The sequence below is a fragment of the Mustela lutreola genome, chromosome 15 (assembly GCF_030435805.1).
Source record: "Mustela lutreola isolate mMusLut2 chromosome 15, mMusLut2.pri, whole genome shotgun sequence".
Taxonomy (NCBI): Eukaryota; Metazoa; Chordata; class Mammalia; order Carnivora; family Mustelidae; genus Mustela; species Mustela lutreola.
The window spans coordinates 41,498,001-41,521,641 of NC_081304.1; the positions used below are offsets into that span (position 1 = coordinate 41,498,001).

Genomic DNA, 23,641 nt, shown 5'->3' on the forward strand with positions numbered 1-23,641 from the left:
GAAGGGTGCGAAGTAACTAGTGCCTCGGTGTCTCAGACCACACTCCAGGCTTCTTTAGCAGTTTGGGCTGAATCCTGCCAGCTAGGTTCTTTCTGTGCACGCGCTCGCACACACACACACACAGAATGGTACCATGCATCAGTCAGGATAGACTGGGTTAGGCTGCAGCAACAACCCCTAGCTCTCTGGGTCTTAAAACAACAAAAGATTGATTTCTTGCTCATGCAACTTGTCCACTGTGGGTGGGCCTCACTCCAGGTCCCAGGCTGACAGAACAGCCACTTTATGGAACATTGTCTGGAACATTCCGCAGAGGAAAAAAGAATTTCAGATGTTACACGCTGGTAATCACATGCTCTTTCCTGCAAGTTCCATTCACCATGCACGGCTCCACCCAAACAAAGGAACCAAGAAATGTCATTCTCCCGTGTACCCAGATGGGGAGAACTAGAATATCTGATGATTATCAGATATCATGTACTCTGTTCTAGAACCTGTCTCTTTTCCTCTGAAGATTTATTCATTTATTCGAGAGAGAGAGATGGCACACAGACACAAGCTAAGGTGCGGCCAAAGGGAGCGGGAGAGAGAAATCCCCAGCAGACTCCCCACTGAGCAAAGTCTGATGTGGGGCTGAATCTCACGACCCTGAAATCACAACCTGAGCTGAAACCAAGAGTTGGACGCCCAACTGACTGAGCCACCCAGGTGCCCCAACCTGTTTTTTTCCCCACTTACCTTGATACCTAAGTACTTCATGTCTTTACATCTTAAAATATCTTACTCTTTTACATAAAAAAAATTTTTTTTTAAAAGATTTTATTTATTTGACAGACAAAGATCACAAGTAGGCAGAGAGGCAGGCAGAGAGAGGGGGGTGGGAAGCAGGCTCCCCACTAAGCAGAGAGCCCAATGCGGGGCTTGATCCCAGGACCCCAGAATCATGACCCGAGCTGAAGGCAGAGGCTTTAACCCACTGAGTCACCCAGGCGCCCCCATAAAAAACATTCTTAACCTAGGCACTTAAACTGGTACTAATGGTGACATGGTCCAAGATGGCAGAAGCTTCAGAGCTCTTGTAGCTTGGAGGGGCCGACAGTGTGCAGTTTCCCCACCATTTTTCCTCAGTCACCCTGTTTCCCTTGCAGAGCCAACTGGATTACCAATTTTGTATATACCTATAATTATTCAAGCTACCTCATTTTTTTAACTTCTCCATCTTATTGCATCTGTAGTTTAACTGTTTCCTCCCCTCCTGACAGACCTTCAGGTCACTGTTGGTTCTGCTTTTTTAAGAATTGCCCTCACCGTGCTGTGAAGTGTGTAAACCTGGTGATTCACAGACCTGTACCCCTGGGGATAAAAATATATGTTTATAAAAAATAAAAAATTAAAAAAAAAAAAAAAAAGAATTGCCCTCACCAGTGTACTCTCGTGGACAGGGCATAGGGGAAGCAGGAAGTCCTCTCTGGGTGCCTCCTACCTTCTTGTACCTCTGAGGGTTGGGGACTTGGCTTTTCTCCTGACATGGGCTCTCCTTTTCTGGTCTTGAGTAGGCTTGCTCCCCATGTCCCAGTACAGGCTGTCCTGGGTCCCCTATGGGACGGGTGCTGGACATCTCTGTGGTTTTAAGTATACGTCACCCAAGGAGAGAAATCTGTGCTGTGACGTGCCGTGCCCCTCCTCATCAGCCTGTCCTGCTGGGGCCTGGTCGTCTCCGCCGACCCTCCAGAAGGGGCTGCAGGCTTCCTCCCCTTCTGGGTCCTCCTGTCCCAGAGAGCACAGTGTAACTACTATGAGGACACATGGACATAGGTCATCAGAGGGCATCTCAGTGAGTAAAGCCAGTGTGTCTGTTTCTCGTTTTCCCCTGAGAAGAGCGTCAGAAGGGCTGTGGTCTCATTCTGGGCTCTGGGTGGAGAACAGAGACTCAGGCAAGTGACCCCACATCTGGGAGCTGGGCCTCACCCTGGGATTCTGAGTCGGGTCCACACAGAGCCACTTAGGCTAGCACTGACACGGACACTTGGGCTATCTTGCTGTTCTCTGTGAGCCCAGAGGGCAGACCAGGTGGTCTGGGGCTCCCCTCGTTTTCTTTGTTGCTGGGATAGCAGCACCCCCTGGGGAGGCTTGCTTGGGGCATGTCCCCACCTGGCCCTTCCTGAGGAACCCCTCACTGTTCTCAGAACTGTTCTCCTCATCCTCCTTCTCCAGCCACATCCCCTTCTCCTGCCTGGACCCTGAGCACCTCACCCCCTCCCCGCAGGTCTCTGGGCAGGGTGTCCCCGTTTGTGGGCATGTGACCTCGGGAGACGGTGAGGCTGTTTGCTCAGTGGCGAAGCAGAGTGAACCCTACCAGTCAGCATGGCTGGTGAGGCTTGGACAAGCTGACATAGGATGCACGCAGCACAGGGGTAGTTCCAGTGCCCCTCGCGGGAACTTCTAGTCCTTTCCATTGAGGAACCATTCTTACAGTCACTCATCCGGCCTGGCCCCATGCACCAGGGGCTTGAAGCCCTTACCTGAGCATGTTGCCTGCTCCCTCCCAGCGGGGAAGGTTCTGGGGAACACGCTGAGACAGCACAGTGATGTCATGCCACTTTCTCTCTTTTCTGTCTCCTGCAGGTTTGGTAAGAGTGATTCATTTTCATCCCTTCTGCCACCCGGAAATCGTGTTTATGTCGCCGTCCCCGTCATGGGTGGATTTCCTTGACCCTCAGCCCACTCCAGCCTTTCCACCGTCTAGAAGCGGAGGTGCTGGGATCGCCTCAGGAAATAGCTCTAGGACAGGTGGCCTCCACCCAGCCAGGAGCCTCTGTCTGTGAACCAGGGGCCTGGAGAGTGTCATGGGCCGTGGACAGTTCCCACTCAGGCCCTCTCTGTCCCTGGCCGTCCCCACAGATGACCTCTGGCAGGGAGCCTTGTGTGCTGGGCTTTTGTGGTCACACAGAGGCACGTGGCCATCGGTCTGGTGTAGGTGTATATTAGCTGATGTCTTGGGACCCCTCGTCTCAGGGGAGAGGCAACCTAGAGACAGGAATGTGGCTTGACTCTACACGAGGCTCCAAGAGATGGGGGGCTGCCTTTCTCCACCCGTCCACCTCCAGGCTGGACGCAGGTCTTGCACTGGGCTGCACTGTGGGCCTTCTCTCTCTTGAGTCAGACCAGAGGGCAAAGACCATGGCTCTGGGGTCTGCTTTGGATCGTCTCTGTGTAAATACAGAGACGTCTGGTTTGGGCCTGAGTGAAAGAGCCATTTATTTTTGCCCTATCCTGAGCTGGCTAAGCGCAGTGACGGAGCTGTTGGTGGCGGGTGGGGGGCGGTGGGGACAGGATAGGAGTCCAGAGCTCTGCACATCTGTCAGATGTGCCAGAGAGAGCTAGGGTGGTGTGCTGGTGGGTTTCTGAATCCTCACCGAGTAGCAGGGGGCACTTTGGTCCTGCTCAGACTCCCTTGGTGGGGGAGAAGGAGTCAGCACCTCCAGCTGGCCCTTCTCTATGTGCTCAGGTATAGGGTCCTTGGCATTAAGGGACCCAGCACTTAATGAGCTCTGAGTGTATGCCCGGCCAGCATATGGGGACAGGTGCAGAGTGGGGGACAGGGTTGTTGCTGACTCCGAGGAGCCGAGACAGCCACAGATCCTCAGGCACCAAGTTCCTGATTTTTCTGGGTTATGGTTCCTTTCAATAACTGGATAAAAGTTTAAACCTTCCTTCCAGGGAAAAGCCCATGAAACTTAGCAATCCAGAGGATTTCTCAGAACCCCTGAAGCCCATCAGAACTCAGTTGAGAACCCCTCCTCCTCCAGGGGGAGCTAGGCAGTACTGAGTCAGGGCAGAAGCAGGATGGAGGAGGGTGGGGAGGCCAGGGCAGGAGGCGGTGGGACATGGGGGCTGTTGCTAGATGGAGGGGTTGCCCCCAACCACTCTTCCCCTTCCTGACCTGTAAGGCCTGAACACTGAGGGTGCTGTTTTGTCTTTTTTTCAAAGATTTTATTTATTTATTCAGGAGAGAGATCACAAGTAGGCAGAACATCAGGCAGAGACGGGGAAGCAGGCTCACTGCCGAGCAGAGAGCCGATGCGGGGCTCGATCCCAGGACCCCAAGATCACAACCCAAGCTGAAGGCAGAGGCTTAACCCACTGAGCCATCCAGGCACCCCGGAGGGTGCTGTTTTTATGGGGACCCAGGATTAGGGCAGGGAGAGCCTAGGGTGCCCTCCAGGAAGACAGACAGGATGCTTACCCCAAAGCTCATGGCGTGAGTGCGACCCCTCCAGAAGCCAGTGGGACAGGCCCAGGTAGGGGTGTGGGAAAGCTTTACCTTGACCTTGTTCTCTGCCTGGTGAGACCTGGCACTGGAGGTGCTCAGAGCAAAGTTCTCAAGGTGCTTGCAGCTGTAAACGTATGGGATGGGCTAACCAGCCTCAAACCCTCTGCTGCCAAGGGCCAGAGATTTCTGAAACACTAAACAAGAGACCCACATTAACCCCTTGCAAACCTGTGACCTGTGCATGCATCCGTGCGGGAGTACAGGAGGTGGACATTGGTGGGGACTTCTGTCCTCACCATTGCTTTGCCTCCTGCCTCTCAAGGCTGCCTCCCCCGGCAGCTGGAAGCCACACGGGGATGGTCTCCATACCATGTACAGAGACCAGACAGTGCCGTTACCAGGAGAAGCAGGGCAAGGCATGAGGGTAACTGGGCCGCCCCGTTGGTCCACCTGGCCTGTCCTTGTTCAGGGACACCTTTATCTACTGATCAGTAGGTCCTGTCCCCCGCATAGCCTGTGATCTGGGACCTAGAAGGCCACAGACACAGGCCTCCTCAGCCTGCCCGACCTGGCCTCTTTCCCTGCAGATCTCCCCCACGGATCCCCACAGATGGTACGAAGGGATATCGGGCTGTCGGTGACTCACAGGTAGGTCCATCGAGGCTGGGATGGGAAGGGGACCTGCATGGGCCGGGGGTCCACTGAGGGGTTGATCTTCATTGTGGGGGGGGCGTCTGTCCTGATCCCTGTTCTCAGAGCTCTTTGTCTCCGGTCTGTCCATCACCTCTGTGAACACAGCCCTGCAGCCACCTGGAGCCGCCGCCTATCACCAGTGGCTGTGTGGGCTTGCTGGACCCTCCCTGCCCCTCCCTCGGAGAAACACCATGGAAGTCTAAGGGAAAAGGAGCTAGGAGCTTCCTGCAGGTCCCGCGGGAGACCACCTGGGCCCATGACTCTGATGGCCCATCCCTAAAGTTCTCAGCTTGGCAGTCTGTATTTCCAGCAGCTTCTGGGGACTCTGGTGGCTGGTGCGTGTTGACATAGGCTGACGTGGGCCCATGACATGGACCAACCCCAAGGCTGGGCCCATACCTGTGAGACTGGTATGAACCACAAACAGCAGGTCTGTCACGCTAGACAGTCCACAGAACGGCGCCTCAGGACGCCTGTGTCCCTACCGTCCCTGCTAGAGGCCATAGGGAACACAACAGGGCACCATGGTCTGGAGCTTTGCGACTTGACTTGCCGGGACCTTTGGTCTCCCCCTGAGCGGTGAGCTGCAGCTGCAGGGAGCCTGGGAGGCTGGCCTGGAATTCTTGCCCAGAGGTGGAGACCCAGCTGGGGCTCCGAGGACTTGAGGAATTTGCCTGAGGTCATGTTGCTGGGAAGACCGTGGTTGAGTCCTCTGGCCAGCACCCAGGCCCTTTGGCAGCCTGGTCAGGGCTGATCCCCATCCCCTGGAGTCTCCTGAAAGAGAGGCTGTGACACCACTGTGGAGACCGGCCCTTCACAGGAAGGTCCAGGGGCTTCCCTCCGTATGCAGCACCCCCAGTGGGATCGTCCTAGGGCACAAGAGGGCTGCTAGGCACAGGACGGGAAGCCTGGGTTTGCCCGGCTGCAGACAGGAATCCTAGTCTCGGAGACTCTATTTTCCCCTCTGCAAATGAGACTTCCTCGCAGTCCAGTGCTGAGGATGAAAAGGAGTGCGGCGCAGCCGAGCTTCAGGTGCTGCTCGGGCCCTGGGGCATGTTGGTGTGTGAGCACAGACTCCAGCCCCAGATCCAGTGTGTGAGGGACACCAGGATGGGCCGGCCACTGTTTGTTCGGTCTCGGGTGCATCTGGTTTCACAGAGGCTGGGGGGCCGTGGCCGCTCTCCATGCGCTCCCCAGACCACTGCTCCCTTCCCCTGCGGCAGCGAGGTCCAGAGGCTGCCCCCAAGCAGGGTAGCAGCACCCCTCTTGTCCAGTGTTGCCAGGCTGCCCTGCCTTGCCCCACCCAGGTCCTAGGCTACACCTGCTGGGTTTTTTAAACCCAGGTTCCAGGCTTCTCTCTCTCTCTCTCAACAGGAAGGCCTAGCGTTTTAGTCTAATCATGGTCCTTCCCTGGTCTGGGAATGCTTTTATTCCACACCCCACACCCTGGCTGGCCCTTCTCAGGCCCAGATCTGACTTCTGTTTTGCCCTGTTTTCAAGATTTCCAAGGGGGGTTTGTGTCAGACATCTCAGCACTGCTCCCCTTATCCCCACCCTTTGCACGAGGAGATGAAAGCCCAGAGAGTGCTGTGGATCCCAGAGAGACAGGATTAGGGCTCCTTGCAAGGCACGCTGGAGACATAGGTGCCGGGTGGGTAGAGACAGCGCTCGTGTACACTACACATTCGCATACATGAGCTCCCCAGGTCTCTGTGAGGGGAGCGTGTGGGCCTTGTTTGTAGAGGCTCTGAGGCATCCCACAGCCAGGAGGAGCTGGTCAGGTTCACAGCGGAGTGGTCTGACCCCAAAGCCCATGCTCTTTCCCTGTGCTTTGCCCCAGTGGTCTCCGCAAGAAGCTGTGCGGCTCTAAGTTCAGGGATCCGGGGTCCGGACCCCCTATGCAGCATCCTAGCTGTGTGACCTCAGGAAAATCACCTAACCTTTCTGGTTCCCTTGCCTGTGGACTAGGAATCTCAGACCTGCCTAACTCTCTGGGGCTTGTAAGCATCAAGTGAGCTCATGCTGATGGACACATTACAAACCCTCCCCCAAACACTGTTGCTATTTGTTCTGTTGTTACTATGATAGATTCTGCTTTCAAAGATCTGTTCCTTCCAAAAAATGGGAGTTCTTTCTGCCCTTTGGCCTCCCCACCCTGTGGACTGCCTTAGACTCTCTCTGCTGGACACCACCCACTCAACCCCTGTCCTTCCTTCCAATCTATCTTTTGTGGTTTTTTTTTTTTAAATTTTTAAAAAATTTTGATTTAGTTTGGATTGAAAGATGTTCAGAATTCAGGAGGTATAGAGGGTGTCTGTGTGGTCCCTTCTGGCTGCTGCCCCAGCCCTCTGCGTCCCCCTGTAGGCAGGTCTTGGCAGTTTCTTGAGTTATTTCTATCCAAGCAAATACGGGGATGTAGTATACACACTGTTCTATCCTTTGCTTCTTTTCTTGTAAAGATGGAGGCATCGTTACTTAGAGCTGAGGGCACAAGTGCATTTTCACATGTGGATACACCCATGTGTTCCACCCAGAGGAAGCTCCAGAACATTCCAGCCCTCCAAAAAGTTGATCTTCGGGCCCCCTGGGAGCATAGCACTACTTCCCAGGGGATCCTGTTCACTTCTGTCCTCATTGGTTAATTTTTCCTGTATTTGAACTTCATATAAAAGGAGTCTTGTCGTACTTTCCCCCCTGATAATGTAACGTGGAGATTGTCCCGTATTTGCACAGAATGAGCTTGCTTATTTTATTATCTGGCCGCACGGTGTCCAGGGGTGTAGTTGAACGGTACTGGGCATCGTCCGCCGCCGGCACATCTCAATACCATGGGCTGCTCGCAGTCTTTTGCCGCTGCAGACACGCGGCAGGGGGTAACCGTGTCTGTACCTCCTTTGCCACCCGCGGGTACAATTAAAACTGCTTTGCTGTGAAGTTAGGCAGACAGCCACGGAAATATGTCCCGCTCCACAGACGGTAGCTGCTAGGATGATCGGTGTGGAATATTCCAGACTTTGGGGCTAATGTTTGTTGAGGAATGCATGGAGATCGAGGCAGTTGCGCGTGAGTGCTGCCCGGAGCTGCGGGTGGTGCCTGGAACCTCCCCCGCGTGCCCCGAGTGTCCGTTGGAATCACTCGGTATGCGCACTTGTAATCTCGATGGCGGCTGCCAGAGGGCTGGCATCCATGACCACACTGACTTGGGGATTTTGGCAAGGATGACATTGTGGCTGGGAACTCGGAATCCCCGGGGGTATGCACTGGGCCTGGGTGTCCCTCCCCTGCCCTGGGAGAGGGCACCAGTGGCTCTGGGATGGGACCTAGTTACCCGGTTTCCCAGGGGCCCTCCCCTGTTCAGGCTCTGGTCTCCCAGCCACGTGAGCGTTTTCCTGTGTCCACCTCCCACAGGTTCTCCACCAAATCTTGGCTGTCCCAGGTCTGCCACGTGTGCCAGAAGAGCATGATGTTTGGAGTGAAATGCAAGCACTGCAGGTGACGCATGGAGGGGTGGAAGGGACGGGAGAGGCGAGTGAATACCAAATGTGTAGTTTAGTAGGAATCCTACTCTGTGATTCACCTTGGCCTTAGGTTAAGTCAGAGTTCATGGGAACCCCTTTGAGAGTTCTTGAGGCTACTATTTACAATCCCATTTGGCATGCCATGGTCTACACAGCCCTCTCTAGGGAGATGAAGGAAGCATCATCGAGTGAGGCACTCCCTGAAGAAGAGGAAGTTAGAGGTGGGCTTTGAGGGATGAGTAGAAGTTTACCAAGGAGACCCAGGAAGAAAGAGCATTCTAGGTGTTGTGCCTTGTACGGAGTCCAAGAGGAATGGGAGGACCGTTCTGGAAACTATACAGAGTTCTGAAGTTCAGCCTCATATGTTAGCACAGAGATGGGGAGAAGGGCCAGGCGGAGGTGAGAATAGAGATGGCTCTTGGTGTTCACAGAAGAGGAGAGTTCAGGGAGAATGTTGCTTCTCTACAAATGCAGCTTTCTTGTTTTGTGCCATGGTGCTTTCTGGTGGGGCAGAAGGACGAGGAAGGGAACAATGTGGGGGCAGAGCATCCTCTGTTGCTCACAGAGGGTGGACCTGGAGTTTCTGCTCCCAGATCACTGCCCCTCCATTGTTTTGTGACGTGGGGCAATCTGCTTACTCTTTCCTGGGCCTCATTTTCACAATGGGGGGTGGGATTGATTCCAGGTCCTTTCTCTATGAGGCTGCCAGATTCTGAGCTACTGTGTGTAGGAAAAGCTTTTAGGCTCCCATCAGACCAGAGGTGACAGTCTTCTGTGTGTTTTTGGATAAATTGTGTTTTCCTGGCAGTTCCCCTGACCACCAGGGAGATGCCAGAGCTTTCCTCCAGTCTAGATCTGTTGTGGCTCCTGGTATTTAAATTGGGGAACCTCCCGCGCCCTTTCGAGCAATGCATTTCACATGGAGAGCATAGAATGACCCCTGAGCCCCATGCTCTCCGATGATCGTGGTATGAGAGTTGTAAGGCCCCCGTGTCAACCCATTTGATTGTCAAGGGCCCCAAGACAGGGTGCAGAAGATAGGACCAAACGGAGGGCCCAGGTCTTTCCATTTGGGCTCGTGCTGACCCTCAGACCATGTGTCCCGTGTTGGAATACAGCAGGCAGGGCCACTCCTTGTACCCCTGGGATTCCTCGGTCGTAGACACTCTCCTTCTGATTCATCTTTCTTGTAAGTTCAGGGTTTTGTCTTCAGTTTTCGGAATGTGAGTGGAGGGTGTCCTTTTCTTTAGAGAAGAGAAATAGACGTGTGACCCCCCCCGGCGAGATAAAACGGGTACAATTAAAACTGCTTTGCTGTGAAGTTAGGCAGACAGCCACGGAAACATGTCCCGCTCAACAGAGGGCAGCTGCTAGGACGATCGGTGTGGAATATTCCAGACTTTGGGGCTAATGTTTGTTGAGGAATGCGTGGAGATGGAGGCAGTCTCGAGTGAGTGCTACCCGGAGCTGCGGGTGGTGCCTGGAGCCTCCTCCTGTGTGCCTCGGGAGACCCCAGTGGCCCTCGGTGCACTGACCCAGCTGCCTTCTTTTCCAGATTGAAGTGTCATAACAAGTGTACAAAGGAAGCCCCTGCCTGTAGAATATCCTTCCTCCCACGTGAGTGTTCGTTCTTCTCTGCCCTCTGGGGCCGGGGGGACCTCTCTATAGTTTGATCTGCTCCCTGCTGATGGGGTCCCCCTTTTCCTTTGGAAACAGAACCTAGGCTTCGGAGGACGGAATCTGTCCCCTCGGACATCAACAACCCGGTGGACAGAGCAGCTGAGCCCCACTTCGGAACCCTCCCCAAAGCACTGACAAAGAAGGTACACAGGCGGCCGCCTGCCCATCTGCTGCTTATGCTGGGAGAAGCCCCCGCCACCCCTGCCCTGGGGCTCCTCCTGCAATGCGGCAGTCAGCGGAGAAGTGGGACGTGCAACCCCAGGCCAGAGAGGGTGGCCCTTTGGGGGTCCTGTCATTTTTGTAGACATTACATTTTGTTCAAACCATAGTTGACGTGCCTGTGGCCTCCTTCCCCAGTGCAGCCGGATGTTTCCTGAGCACTTACTCTGAGTCGGGAACTTTTCCCATTGATCCTTTTGATCCTCACTATAGTTCTAAAAATCACATATTGCTGTTAGCTTCGTTTTAGGTGAGGACCTAAGCAAGAACTCACAGGGGTCCCCCGTGAGTGAAAGGCGGGCCCAGAGCAGGGGTCCTCTGCCACCGCACAGATTTTTGAAAGGAGAGTCTAAGAGGCCTGTTGCAGCCCCCAGGCACAGGTGTGCAGGGTGCCTGTGCTTGTGGTGGCCTCGGATCGCAGCCTCCACGCAGCCAGTGGCCTCCCCCCAGCCCCAGACCAGGGCTTAGCACACCCTTGCCTCACTACGGAGGGGCACACTGCTGGCTTCTCTGTGGTGTGGGCCAGGCGGGGTAGAGGTTGGGACAGGGAGAAGAGAGAGGCAAGTGGCCCAGCTCATTTACACCAGGGACCCAGAAAGTGCAACCTGGAGGGCTGCTGCATGTCTTACTGCCCGACAGGGGAGGCCTTCCAGAGCTGTCTGCGCTTATGGGCCTGCCCGTGTCCTCTCTCAGCCTCTCTCCACCTGTCATTGCATTGCCCTGATGGTGGCATTCCCACCAGGAAGAAAGGTGGGTGGAGAGGTGTAGGACCACAGCTGAGCTCCCATCCCAACTAGTCCCCTTTCTTGCCTCTGGGACCTTGGGTGAGTTCCTTCACCTCTCTGAGCTTCGGCTCCCTGGTGTGTAAAGTGGGGATAATCAGGCTTTGTTGACAGGGTGTCGGAGGGCTAACGAAGGGACATTCTTGAACTTGCTTGTCGGGACCAGCAGTGTTGTCCAGCCTGTCACAGATAGAGACACACTTCCTCGGCAGGGATGCTAGGGGCACCCCCATCCCCCACTCCGACCCAGCCAGCGTTGTGTTCTATCCGGCAACCACAGATGTACCCCCATTTTCACCATCCGCCCCCCCCCGCCACGCACCCTCTTGCTCAGCCCCCATCAGTTCTTCAGAACCTACTCGGGACCCCTCCTCCTCCTCCAGGAGGCCCGTCCTACACTCACGTGGCCAGCCCTGACCAGACATAGTTCTGGATGGTGCCTTCTCTTACCTCCCCGAGGGCACTGACTAGCGGTTGTTCTTCCCTCACCCTGATTTACGGTCATGCTCACAGCACGAGCGAACAGTCATGGAGTTCTCACCAGTTTCCAGGCTCCGCGCCGAGGGCTACACGTTTGGCCCAGTCATCTCAAGGGTGGCCCAGTCATCTCAAGTCATCTTCTCTAGCTGCCCTTGCTCATAGCGCCTCTGCCCACTCCTACCTCAGGGCCTTGGTGCCTACCATTCCCTCTGCCTAAAATACCCTTCTCAGCATTCACATGCTCACTCCTCCGGGGGGCCTTGCCAGGAGGTAGGTTGAGGACCAGGGTCTCTGGCTGCACCACGCCGTTCCCGGTGTTTCTGGAAGCCCGGCTGCATGATGCTGAGGGCCTGTCTCCCCAGTGGGGGGCGGCTCTGGAGGGTGCGGCCTCACTCTCTCGCTCCTGCCTGGTCCTGCCTGGTCCCTGGTGTCTGTGTTGGAGCCCAGCACATAGTGGGCAGCGAGGACGTGTTGGTCTTAGACATGGTATTGAGCATAGAGCGTGAGGCAGCTGCCAATACTCCCATTTTATCCAGAACCACTGTGGCTCAGAAAGGTAGGCTGATTTGAACCAATTCACATGGCTGCTGAGTGGAGGAGGGAGGATTCAACCTGCCTCGTAGCTACTCCCCCTGCCCAGGCTGGCCTGAGCCCCAGGAGCAGGGGTGGGATGCGGGGTCACTGCAGGGTGAGCAGGGAGAGGAAGGGCTCAGGGGACCCAGCTCCCTACTCACCGGCCTGTGGCCCCAAGTGGCAGGGGCTATCCCTGGACCCTGAGGCCCACTGTGTAGCTTTGGTGGGTTCCAGGGTCCCCTCCTAAAGGTTCAGAGCCTTTAGGGCCTGCAGAAAAGAAGCCCATAGAACTCAGCATTTAACCTAATTTGGGCCCAACTTTTTGTTTTAAAGATTTTATTTTTAAGTAATCTCTATACCCAGTGTGGGGCTTGAACTCCCAACCCTAAGATCAGGAGTCACATGCTCTGCTAAGCCAGCCAGGTGCCCCTGGCCCCAACTTTCTTGACCAAGGAAGTCCAGCCCTGCCCTGAGGAATGGGAGTTTGGGCCTGGGAAATGGTTCAGGGCCAGAGGCTCACCTAACACAGAGTCCCCCCCACCCCATAGCCCTCTCTCAGGGCTCTAACCCCTGGGCAGTCCTAGCCGGTAGGTCTGCGCAAGAGTGGAGGGAACATTTATTAGATACCACTGTATACCACACACTAAACACTTGTCGGAGCCTGAATTCGTTAAAAAACCCTGCTGTGTGCTCAGCCGAGAGCCAGGCATGGGTGTGATGAGCACGTGTGGTCCCTGCCCTTGCAGGACACACAGTTGGAGGTGGGGGACGTTCTTCAGAAAACTGCCCAAGCTAACTGCACTTGACCAACTGAGGTTCAAGTGCCCTGAGGAAAAGTGCTAGCTGTAGGGGGAGAAGGAGGAAGAGCATGGTCACTGCTGGGCTTGAGAAGGGCTTCTGGGAGGAAAGTATGTTTGAGCTAAAGAAAGCTGAGCAGGAGTCCTTAGGGGATGGGCACTGAGGTGAGGGCCTTTCTGTCCATCCTCCCCTTGAATATTAGACGATAAAATGGTCAGCATGCCCCGGGGCAGACTTCCCCATTTTCAAGCAGCGAGGGGAGGGGTCTAAGCACTGGGGTATGGAAGGGGCAGGCTGGGCAGGGCTGTGACGGTCCCTGCCCACTTCTGGCGTCTCTGGGCCCACAGGAGCACCCCCCAGCCATGAACCACCTGGACTCCAGCAGCAACCCGTCCTCCACCACGTCCTCCACGCCCTCCTCGCCGGCGCCATTCCCAACATCATCCAATCCATCCAGTGCCACCACGCCCCCCAACCCCTCTCCGGGCCAACGGGACAGCAGGTTCAACTTCCCAGGTACCACCCCCAGGTCTTCTGTGTGCCTTCAGGATAGGGTGGGATGCCCCTTCTCAGCACACTCCAGCAGGCTCAAGGTGAAACCCTGCGGCCAGTAAGAGCCTTTGCTGGTGGCCAAGTGCTGTGCCAAGCCCAAATACAGTACCGTGTTTATACCTGATGAGAGCTCTGCAGTAGACGACATTATCACACCCATTTTACAGATGGGGGCACTGAGGTTCAAGGGGAGTGCCTTGTTCTGAGCTGTATAACATGGAATGGATAGATCCAGGATCAAAGCCAACTCTGTCTGACATAAAGCCTTGATTCTTGACACAATCCCCGTGTTGCCATCCTGCGTATGGGGTGGCTTGTCAGGGCATCATTCACTCAGAGCTTCTGAGCATTTGGGAAGCATGGCCAGTAGCACAGGGAGCTGGGGCAGGCCCTCAAGGCCTGGGAGAGGGACTCTGGGGCTCGGCTGCTTACCTGCTCAGTTGCTTACCTGCTCAGTTGATCTGAATAAGCTGCTTAAAGGGGAGCTTTTGTTCCCATAAAACAGGAGACCTCGTGAAGTTGGGGTTAGGTTATTCCCACTGGGCAGATGAGGACACAGAGTCTCAGTATGCTCTGTAGGACCAGGGTCCCCTGTCTCTCAGCCAGGCCGGGGGTGTCCCACCTCTCCAAAGTGCAGAACAAGGCCCCCTTGCCTATTTCAGGATGAGACCAGGCCTTGACTTCCCTGGAAGCTCCTTGTAGCTGGTCTCAGCCCTCCACGTATTTCAGTTGGTGGCCAGGAGATAGGCACAGCCACTGGGACCCTCCGGTTTACTCTGGGCCCGGACAGGTCAGGCCTTGGGGCTCCAGGCCTCAGAGGACAGAGCCACAGCTTTTCCTGTGCCGGGCAACCCTCAGCTGGGGCCATATGTGGCTAGCAGGAGGCCAGGCAGCCTCTCTGGACCCGTTTTACCAGGGTTCCAGGGATTTTTTTCGGGGATGCTGGGAGACTGAGATTTTGTAGGAATCTTTTCTTGCACCTGTTCCTTCGCCTTCATGTGCACCTGGCTGGGGCTCTCCTGCACACCCTTCCCCTTCCCACAACAGAGCTGGAGCCCATTGGAGTAACCTCCCTCTTGGCATTCTGCTCTGTCACTAATTTCTGAAACTGGGTCTTTTGCCGAACTTCTCATTTGGGCTTTTCTAAAAGGAAGGCCTTGTTTGAAAAACAGCAGCCCCAGAAATGGTCCATTTTGTGATGTCAGCCAGAGCCTCTCCGCTTTCTCTGACATCGTGGGCTGGGCCCTCATTGTCCTGTGCCCAGAGCCCTCACTCTGGCCAGGATCTGTGATCTTGCTGGTCATGACTGTGCCTGGGGCCCAGCCTGGTGAACCTGGGGAAGGAATGATGCCTACTGTGCACCTACCCTGTACCATGGGGGAGCATTTCTGTTTATCATGAAGAATAAACCTGGGGAAAGGCTGTAACCCTGGTTTTACCCTGTGACAACTGTGTCCGAATCCAGACTCCCCAGCACGTCCCCTTTGGTCCCCCTGAAGAGAGGTGGTTTTTGTTCTGTTTTGGATGGTGAGGTCGGGTCGCTGAAGGCTCAGCGCCTCTGGAGGTGAATGTGGGGCCAAAGGGGGGCCGCTTCTCTGCACACGGCCTGGCCAGCTTTCACAAGCACTATTTCCTCACCTTTGTGTCTCGCCCTCCTGGGCTCACGCACACTTCACAGAGAAATGAGCCTGGGAGGTGAAGGGAATGGGCAAGTCCTCCAGGGCCAGCCCCTTCCCTCCTGGGGGCTCCGCCTGCACCTGCTTCCTTCCAGCTCCATTCCTTCCTGCATGGATCACCCTGCTCAGCCCTACCCTATAACCAGCCTCCCTCGCCAAGCCCCTGCATTTGCTGTTCTGTGTGTGTGACTCACCTCCTCTTCTGTTTAAAGCTGCCTACTTCATTCATCATAGACAGCAGTTTATCTTTCCAGGTGAGTCCTCTGCATGGTCCCACTAACTGCCCCATGCCGTGAGCCCTCTGTCCTGCCCACCTGGGTACCCTCTCCCAGGGCACCTCTAAGTGCCAGAGTCTCACATACACCTATTTGAGAGCTGACTGTATATGACAGCTGGGAAAGGGAGCAGGATGGGTCACCTTGAGAGTGGGCCCTTCACAGGGGTAGTGATCTACTGGGAGGGACCATGACATCCGTCCTGTTCAACCTCTTGCCCGGAGACTACAGGCAACTTACCCGGGGTCACACAGCTGGGGAGGTGGCAGAAATCCAGTTTGCAGCGTGAAGAGAGAGATCTTTCTGCCGATGCCTTACGGGCATCTGTTAGGGTGTTTCCCCTTACATCCTGACAAGGAAGCTATCATAGAAGGGGAAGCCAGTTTAGAATAGTCTGCAGGTCTCACTTTCCTGAGCGTTGCTGCTTGGCGCCATCTGCTGGCAATGAGATGAAATGCAGCTTTAACTTTCAATCTCATTGATTCTCTTCCACAAAAATTGTTTGGCACATCCACTATGTGCACTGCCTTTGCATTTGGCTGTATTCCTGCCCCCAAGGAGTTTATGTGGTTAGTACTTATTTCTCCAGCTGAGGATGACAAGCGTTTGTGTACTTAATCAGCAACCTTAATTCTTAATTTAGCCAAATGAAGTCTCGGTGTGTTTAGACAAAGACTGTAGCTAATTGTTTTTCTCCTGGGTTAAACAGACCTGTCTTGAAGTCACAGTATTTAGGTCAGTTCAGGATTTTCTGTTCCCCAACGCAGCTCTGTTAGGGGAGTGATTTGGAGCTCTTATAGGACTATCTGAATGGCTTTGGCCAGGCATGTGGCCAGGCTGGCAGGGTCAGGGGCCTGGGGCTCCAAGGAGGCTCTCTGAGCTGCCTCTTTGGTGTCATACCCATTTTTGTTTTGGTGCCCCTCTAAGAGCCTCTCTGGTTACTAGCTCTAGGACAGCATACAGGGGAGTCCTCAAAAAACATGGCTTTCCTTCCAGGAGGGTCCATCTTCCTCTGAAGATATGTCAAGGGGGAGGAGAGGGAATTTAACTCCGTTAAACATGGACATATTTTGGAGCAGAACACAAAATACGCTCCTAATGTTTAAGGAAAAGCACACAAGGCCTCAGAGACTTGTTGGTTCTCCCCACTGCCACCCCCGTGCATGTGCTTCTCTTCTGAAGAAGTATTTGAGCTGTGTTGGATAGGTAGAAAGGTCAGGATGCCCCCCAGTGTCTGTGGACACAATGAAGTGGTATCTGGGGATGGGGCCGGGGTCTTGGCAGAGGCTGCAGGGCCCAGGATCTCCACAGGAAAAGTGTGTGTGTACATTTTCTAGATAAAAAGCCCATAGCTTCTATCAGATTCTCCAAGTCTTGTGAGGTCCCAAGATGTTGAGATCCAATGATCTTCAGGGGTGCCCTTAGATAAAGCCTTAGAGCTTGAGGTGGGGGGTTGGTGGCTGAGTTAGGGGTGTCTTTGTCCTAGAAGGCAGGGAGAGGCCGCTGATAGCTTGAGCCCCTAGCACCTACAAAAGAGGAGGGAGGGAGGGGTTTGGTTCCCCTTCTGTTTGGTGTTCCCCGGATGTGGGCCTTTCAGTGCTAAAACTAGGAAAGCCTGCGGCTTGGGGTCAGACCCACCTGCCCAATTTTTGGGCCCCGGGAGGTGTGGACCGTGCATTTCTTCCTCTGCCCTGAGAGCTGATCCACCAGCCACCCAAACCCAGAAGCCAAGGGGGCGTGGCTTCTGGCTCCCACCAGCAGTGCCAGTTTCTGAGCCAGGCACCAGGTGTCACTACTGAGCTCCCCTGCGAGCCCGGCCCTGGGCTACGCTGCTCTCAAGGGCCCTTGCAACCAGCTGCCCCCTCTAAGCAGACCCCCCACGTCCGGTTTATAATACCGAGTTTGGTCTTACCACTGGCTCCTAGGGGTCAGTTTGGCCACAGGGGGATGGGGTTCACTGGAGAATCTCAGTCTCTTCACTTACTTGGAGTCCCTTCCCAGCACCGAGTCCTGTGGGCAAAACCAAGTGCTCTGAAGGTGGCCTCCGTGTCCCATTTGAGGAGTGGCAATGGCCTGGAGAGCACGGATGTGGCCTCACGAGGGGCTGGCCGCTCGGGGAGGAGCCACTCCTCTGGGTGGGCCAGCTTCGCCTGCGCTGTGTCCTTCTGGGGAAGGGGCGGGGGAATGGGGTCTCAGGCCTTGCATTGGCTTTTTGTTTCCTCCAGACATTTCGGCGTTTCCACAGGCAGTCCCATCCCCTGATGCGGCGGACAGCACCCGGTAGGCCTCGCAATGCTGTGTCCTCTTTCTCTTCTGTGGGGATTTGTTAAAGCTAGACCCACACCTCTGGCCATCTCCCACCCTGCCTTTGCGTGTCTGACTGCCTGTTCTGGATGCTGAGCCGGCTGGCCGGGGTTCTCCGTGGGCTTATTCACTCCCTGAACCAGTGAACTCGGCCACAGGGTTTTATTAGCCTCCAGCGTATGCAGTCCGTGTGGGGAGGGCTATTTTCGAATCTGGGGCAGTCTCATGACCCAGGAGAGGTGGGCGAAGGCCACTCAGAGTTAGAGATGCCTACCACAAATAGCTCCTGTTTAGGGAGCCCCAATCCCAATGTCCGGCTCTGCTGAGCCCTTGACTCCCATCTCCTCACGCAGTCCTGTCTGGTGAAGGCAGGTATCGAAGTTAAGAAATGATATGAAGTCACACAGCTAGGAGGTGACAGCCGGTTCTCAAGGCGAAGTTCAGATCTCGTGTGTGTGTGTGTGTTTAGAACCCCGTGCACCAGGCATCAGATTTGAAAGGGCCTTGGTGGTTCCTGCCCTCCCCTCAGTCCCCACCACCCTCAGGTTAGTCTGAAGAAGGCGGAGGCCAAAGAAGGGAAACGGGGTTTGGTCTTTGGCCTCCTGCCTGTTTCTGCGGCATCCAGACTGCCTTTCCCACAGGCAGGTGGGTCACAGTAAGGACGCGGGCCCAGGAGCCCTCGGTCAGACCTCCCACGGGAGTCCCCTGCCCGGCCGAGAGCAGAGTGGCCTGCCCTCAGGGCCTCCCTGACGAACTGTTTGACTCTTAGGCTTGACAACCAGCCCAAAGCAGACGTGTTGGAGGATCACGAAGCGGAGGTGAGTGAGGGTGACATGCAGCCCGGAGACCTTGCCTTCTCTCCTCTCCGCCTTGTCTCAGCACTCCCAGGGGTGTAGGGAGTCCGTTGGGTGCCACTACCTCAGGAACCCACTGAGGCATGTGCATAGTGGGGAAGAATGATGAGGAACAATGAAACAGGCTTCTTCTTCTTCTTTTTTTTTTTTTTTAATCTTTGAAGCTAAAGTAAGCTCTCAGGTCTCAGGGTTCCTAACCCTAGCCTGAGGCCCGGGGCCTAGCGTGGGAGGCTCTGGTTCCATCTGTCTGGGGTGCGGCCAGGCATCTGTATGATGTCAGAGCCCCCAAAGCTTAGCCGGGCCCAAGAACCGCTGTCTTAACCCAGCCACGCAGCATGGCTTAGACTGACTGACTTACTCCTGCCTGGGGGACAGTCAGACACTCGGTTTAAACAAAGGAATGCCCAGAAGGGATAAATGGGTTAAATTCGTCTGTGCTGGGGGTTGTTAATGTTAATGTTAATGTAGCAATTAGATGGTGTCCTCCGTAGGCCTTGGAGCCCTCTCAGAAAGAAGGGCCTCAGGGCCCACCTGAGCCAGACACCATATTTTGTGAGTGACGACATCAACACCCTGTGGTGCCAAGTGACCGGGCCACTGTCCACAGCAGGCCAGTGCAGAACTGCGACGAGACCCCAGGCCTCCAGCCCCCATGAGTCTCTCCTGGGCCCCTGTGTAGGGTGGAGTCGTCCGAGCCCAGGTCCGCCACCCATCTCTAAGCCTTCCCCCTCCTTCTAGGCTGAGGAGCCAGAGGCCGGCAAGTCAGAGGCAGAGGATGACGAGGATGAGGTGGACGACTTGCCCAGCTCCCGCCGGCCCTGGCGGGGCCCGATCTCTCGCAAGGCCAGCCAGACCAGCGTGTACCTGCAGGAGTGGGACATCCCCTTTGAGCAGGTGGAGCTGGGCGAGCCCATCGGGCAGGGCCGCTGGGGCCGGGTACACCGCGGCCGCTGGCACGGCGAGGTGGCCATCCGCCTGCTGGAGATGGACGGCCACAACCAGGACCACCTGAAGCTGTTCAAGAAGGAGGTGATGAACTACCGGCAGACGCGGCACGAGAACGTTGTGCTCTTCATGGGAGCCTGCATGAACCCGCCCCACCTGGCCATCATCACCAGGTAACCGAGCCCCCCCCCCCCACCAGCGGCATTGTCAGCCCCATTATCATGCCTGTTGTTAAACTAAAAGGGTTTGTGTATACTCCCATTTTTTAAACCATTCCTTTCTAAGAATAGCAGGGGTCTCCTGGGCTCGCAGCTGCTTTTCCCAGGCTGAGTGCCGGTCTGAGGCCAGTCTCGGTCTCGGTCTTTACCGCTCACCCAGCGTTCCTGGCACATCGGCGACCCCAGCAGTGTTCTCGTAACTGTGGAACCAGCATGGTTTCAGCCCTACTTTTGGTATCTCTCCATTCCTGTGGTGTAAATACCCTCCCTATGGCTGATTTCAGGCTACTAGCATGAATCACTGAGAGTGGCCTGGGTCTGGGTTCTCTCTCTGGCTGATCCCTGGTCACCCCTAGTTTATTTAGCCCGTCTCCTTGGGCTGGGCGCTTTGCCGTAATGAATGTATTTGGTTCCCCGTGTCCGTGACCTTCTAGGAGGGCACATGCTAGGCGAGAGTATACATATGTGATGTTCTGACCTAAGCTGTCTGTTTTACTGCAGAAAGTGCCCACCCATCCTCCCTCCCCGACCCTGCAACTTGGGTGCGTGACTGTTCATCCCCCCCCCCCAGCACCCAGAGTGTGAGGCTGAAACATTTTGGCCTGTGGCCTTCAAAAAGTTGTTGCTGGGTGTTTACTTTTACAGTCAGGAACAGAAGTAAGAGGTTAGTGAAGGTATTTTGGAATATACATGGATGTTTCAAGAAGACAGTAGAAATCACTTGAATCTATCTGCCAAGAACCCCCTCATTAATACTCTGACGACATTTGCAGTGGCTGGACCCTATGGTTTGTAAGAACCTTTTTTTCTCCTCTCAAACAGACTATATTTACTAAGTAAAAATTAATTTCCCATTTGCCTGTTTATCAGAGACATAAAGCAGACCCACTAGGATTCCTGAGCAGGGTGGTACCGCCCATGTAACCCAGGGGACAGAATGCCAGCCCAAAGCACATCAACGTGATGCTTTAGCTTACATCATCTCGGCAGCACCCAGGGTCCTAGCCCCCAGCTCTGTCCGTCCATGCATCCATCCGTTCTCTCTTCACCCACCTGGGGCTGTGAGAACCTGAGTCTGCTTAAAGGGAATAAATAGCAAAACGTTCATTGCCTCCAAAATTCATATTTTAGGATATGCTGAGGGGATTCGAGTGCAGACCATCAGCCAATATCCCAGACCCCCTCAGCCGGTTCTCAAAGTTTCTGAGGCCCCAAGGATCCTGTCTCTTAGGAGAGGTTGCCTAAAACTAGCCCCTTCATGAGATGCCTTCATGAACTTCTTCTGGGAGCAGAGGAGTGAGCCATGCGTTCTCTCTGGGTCCTTGCCCACCCCGGGCTTTAGGAGTCCGTGCAAGGAGTGGCCCGAAAACTTGAACCCATTGTCCAGGAATCACTCTGACCCCCATGATGCCACCCACCCCCCCTCCTACAAGGGCTTTACTGTAATGAAATCTCTGTGATCAGAGAACAGTAAAAATGATCATGAGAATCATTAAGGAGAGCCCCCAGTGTTGCCTGCTTATAGTCCTAAAAGACCAGGTTCTTCCCTGAGTGTGAGGGACATGTTTCTGCCTCAAATCCTCCAAGGCTGGGTTGCTCTGGGTTGCCAGCAGCCTTGCTGAGCTGGGTTTCCCGTTCTGGGGTGCACAGGCCCAGAGCCACAGGGAACAGGGTACGTGTGTGTGTGTGTGTGTGTGTGTGTGTGTGATTTTGCACACTCGGGCCAGGCCCAAGAAGGAATGGGTGTCAGGGGCTTGGTGGAGAATGAGGATTCCAGTGCCCACGGGCGAGGGGACAGAGAGAGCCCTCTGGTGGCTGGGGACACAGCTCTCTCCACGGCTCCTCTCAGGCTCCCCAAAGGCTGGGGTTCGGCTGCACCGGCCCCACCCCTCAGCCTGACCCCACCACTCTTGACAGCTTCTGCAAAGGGCGGACGTTGCACTCATTTGTGAGGGACCCCAAGACGTCTCTGGACATCAACAAGACCAGACAGATTGCTCAGGAGATCATCAAGGTAAAGGACTATCCAGCTGGCTCCAGGGTTCCTGGCCACCCCCTGCTCTGTCTCTACTCTGAGCTGGGCTGCCTTAAGGGTGGGACCCCAGCGCCTTCCCTCGGTCCATGTCTCACCCACTTAAAGCCAGGAGCTGGATGCCCAGTCTGTGATGATGGGTGGATTGGTCAGGGAGGAACACAGTAGGGTTTAAAGACACGTGGCCTAAGTTCAAATCCTGGTCCCTCCAGTTATGTGACTTTGGTCAAGTCATTTAGCCTCCCTGAGCCTTGGCTTCCGACCCCCCATAAGATGGGAATTCCAGTGTAACCTCCCCCATTGGATTGGCACAAGAGGAGAATAGGGTCATCTGCTGAGAGCACAATGACCCCAGGCCCTGGCACACAGGAAGAATCTGCCAGAACTGGATTAAGGGTGGGCTCCGGCTTTCTGCCTTCAAGTGTCCAGATCCAAGCTGCATGAGGACTGGCCCTCAGGCAGCCTTTTTTCTTTCTTTCATCTTTTTTTAAAAGTAATAAAACCCAAATGAAAGAAAAGCTTCTTTGTAAGTGCTGGCTTTAGCACCAAGCCGGCCTAGATAAAAGCCAGACTACTGCTGGGTCAGAGTTCCTCCTTGCTTGCTTTCTGTTGAAAAGCTTGCTCTGACCAGCTCCCCGCAACTCCCTGTCCCCTGCCTCCACCCCTGCCTTGCCTTTTTCTCCCTCTCTCTTCCTGGCATGTGTGTGTGTGTGTGTGTGTGTGTGTCCTTTCCTTTTTCTCCCTCTCTCTTTCTGGTGCACGCATGCGCCTGTGTGTGTCTTTACCAAAGAAATCCCAAAGTCATAGTGACCTTCATGAGCAAACCAAGATTTCCACGTGACACGTAACCATGTGGCTGAATTTAAAAAATTAAACTTTTAAAGCCTCAGAATTAAAATAGCACATTTACGCCTTCATGTGCAGTAAGTCACATTTCAGAGGAGTTGGAGGGAGCTGCTGGGTGTCACACTTGTTCCCTCAAACTTGCTAGGCCCTGCTCCCCTCCGTCTCCCCTGTCCTCCTCTCCTAAACTGTCTTCTATCTTTACGGTCAGAACACTGGGGAGTCTGTATCTTTTGCTGAGGTCGGATGGATGAGCTCTCTGGAAGATTCTAGGGGCAGATAAGAAAAGCTACTCAGAGACTTTAGAGATGCAGAGCCTGAAGCTGGCTCGTTGGCTTGTTTGGTTTTCCTCTTGCTGAAAAGTGGTTGCCTGTCCCCTTCCGTTGGAACCTTCTAAGCCACTTCCTTTTGTACTCATCTGTGGTTTTGAGGTTCAAAATACAATAGCAGGGTCCTGAACTTGCGCTGGGCTTGTGATTTGGGGGCCACTCTGGGAACACTGGGAAATTGTGGGAAGGGCAGGGAGTCCGTGCTCCACACCTGGGCATTTGACGTCTTGTCTGTTGAAGCTGGCTTTTTGAGGCAGCTCCCTTCCAAACAAGGCTCAGAGGGGGACAGCAACTTGTCCTCCATCATACAGCTGGTCCCTGTTCAGCCCATGTTTGGGGGGCGGGGCTGGTCTTAGGCCACTGAGGAAGGCTTGTGCCTTGGTTTGGTTTGGGAAATGGTAGATATTCTAGGAACGACCTTCTTACGTTCAGGATGGAATATTGGCAAGGAGAAAGTCACTCTCTCCTAGAACTCTCTGCTTCCACTGCATGGGGACAGCGGACCCCACTCCGTCGCCATCGTGTGCCTTGTGTTAATTCATCTCCAACACTCTTCAGACTCCCTCGAACCGAGCTCTGGCCTCAGCTGATTTCTGT

At 54.8% G+C, this 23,641-nt stretch overlaps 1 protein-coding gene across 3 annotated transcripts in view; it reads left to right on the top strand.

Annotated features, from left to right (window-relative positions):
• The window catches only part of KSR1 (kinase suppressor of ras 1), a 148,262-nt gene that overhangs the window by 107,881 nt on the left and 16,740 nt on the right, over positions 1-23,641 (top strand). For 2 of the 3 annotated variants that reach the window (XM_059150550.1, XM_059150551.1), the window contains exons 5-15: positions 2,626-2,630; positions 4,861-4,921; positions 8,375-8,458; positions 10,040-10,101; positions 10,201-10,307; positions 13,364-13,532; positions 15,457-15,498; positions 17,745-17,799; positions 18,593-18,641; positions 19,416-19,795; positions 21,758-21,854. In XM_059150550.1, coding sequence (XP_059006533.1) covers positions 2,626-2,630; positions 4,861-4,921; positions 8,375-8,458; positions 10,040-10,101; positions 10,201-10,307; positions 13,364-13,532; positions 15,457-15,498; positions 17,745-17,799; positions 18,593-18,641; positions 19,416-19,795; positions 21,758-21,854 — 1,111 coding nt within the window. Of the gene's footprint in view, positions 1-2,625; positions 2,631-4,701; positions 4,922-8,374; positions 8,459-10,039; positions 10,102-10,200; positions 10,308-13,363; positions 13,533-15,456; positions 15,499-17,744; positions 17,800-18,592; positions 18,642-19,415; positions 19,796-21,757; positions 21,855-23,641 lie in introns of those variants that run through there. The other variant, XM_059150549.1, reaches the window with a different exon arrangement.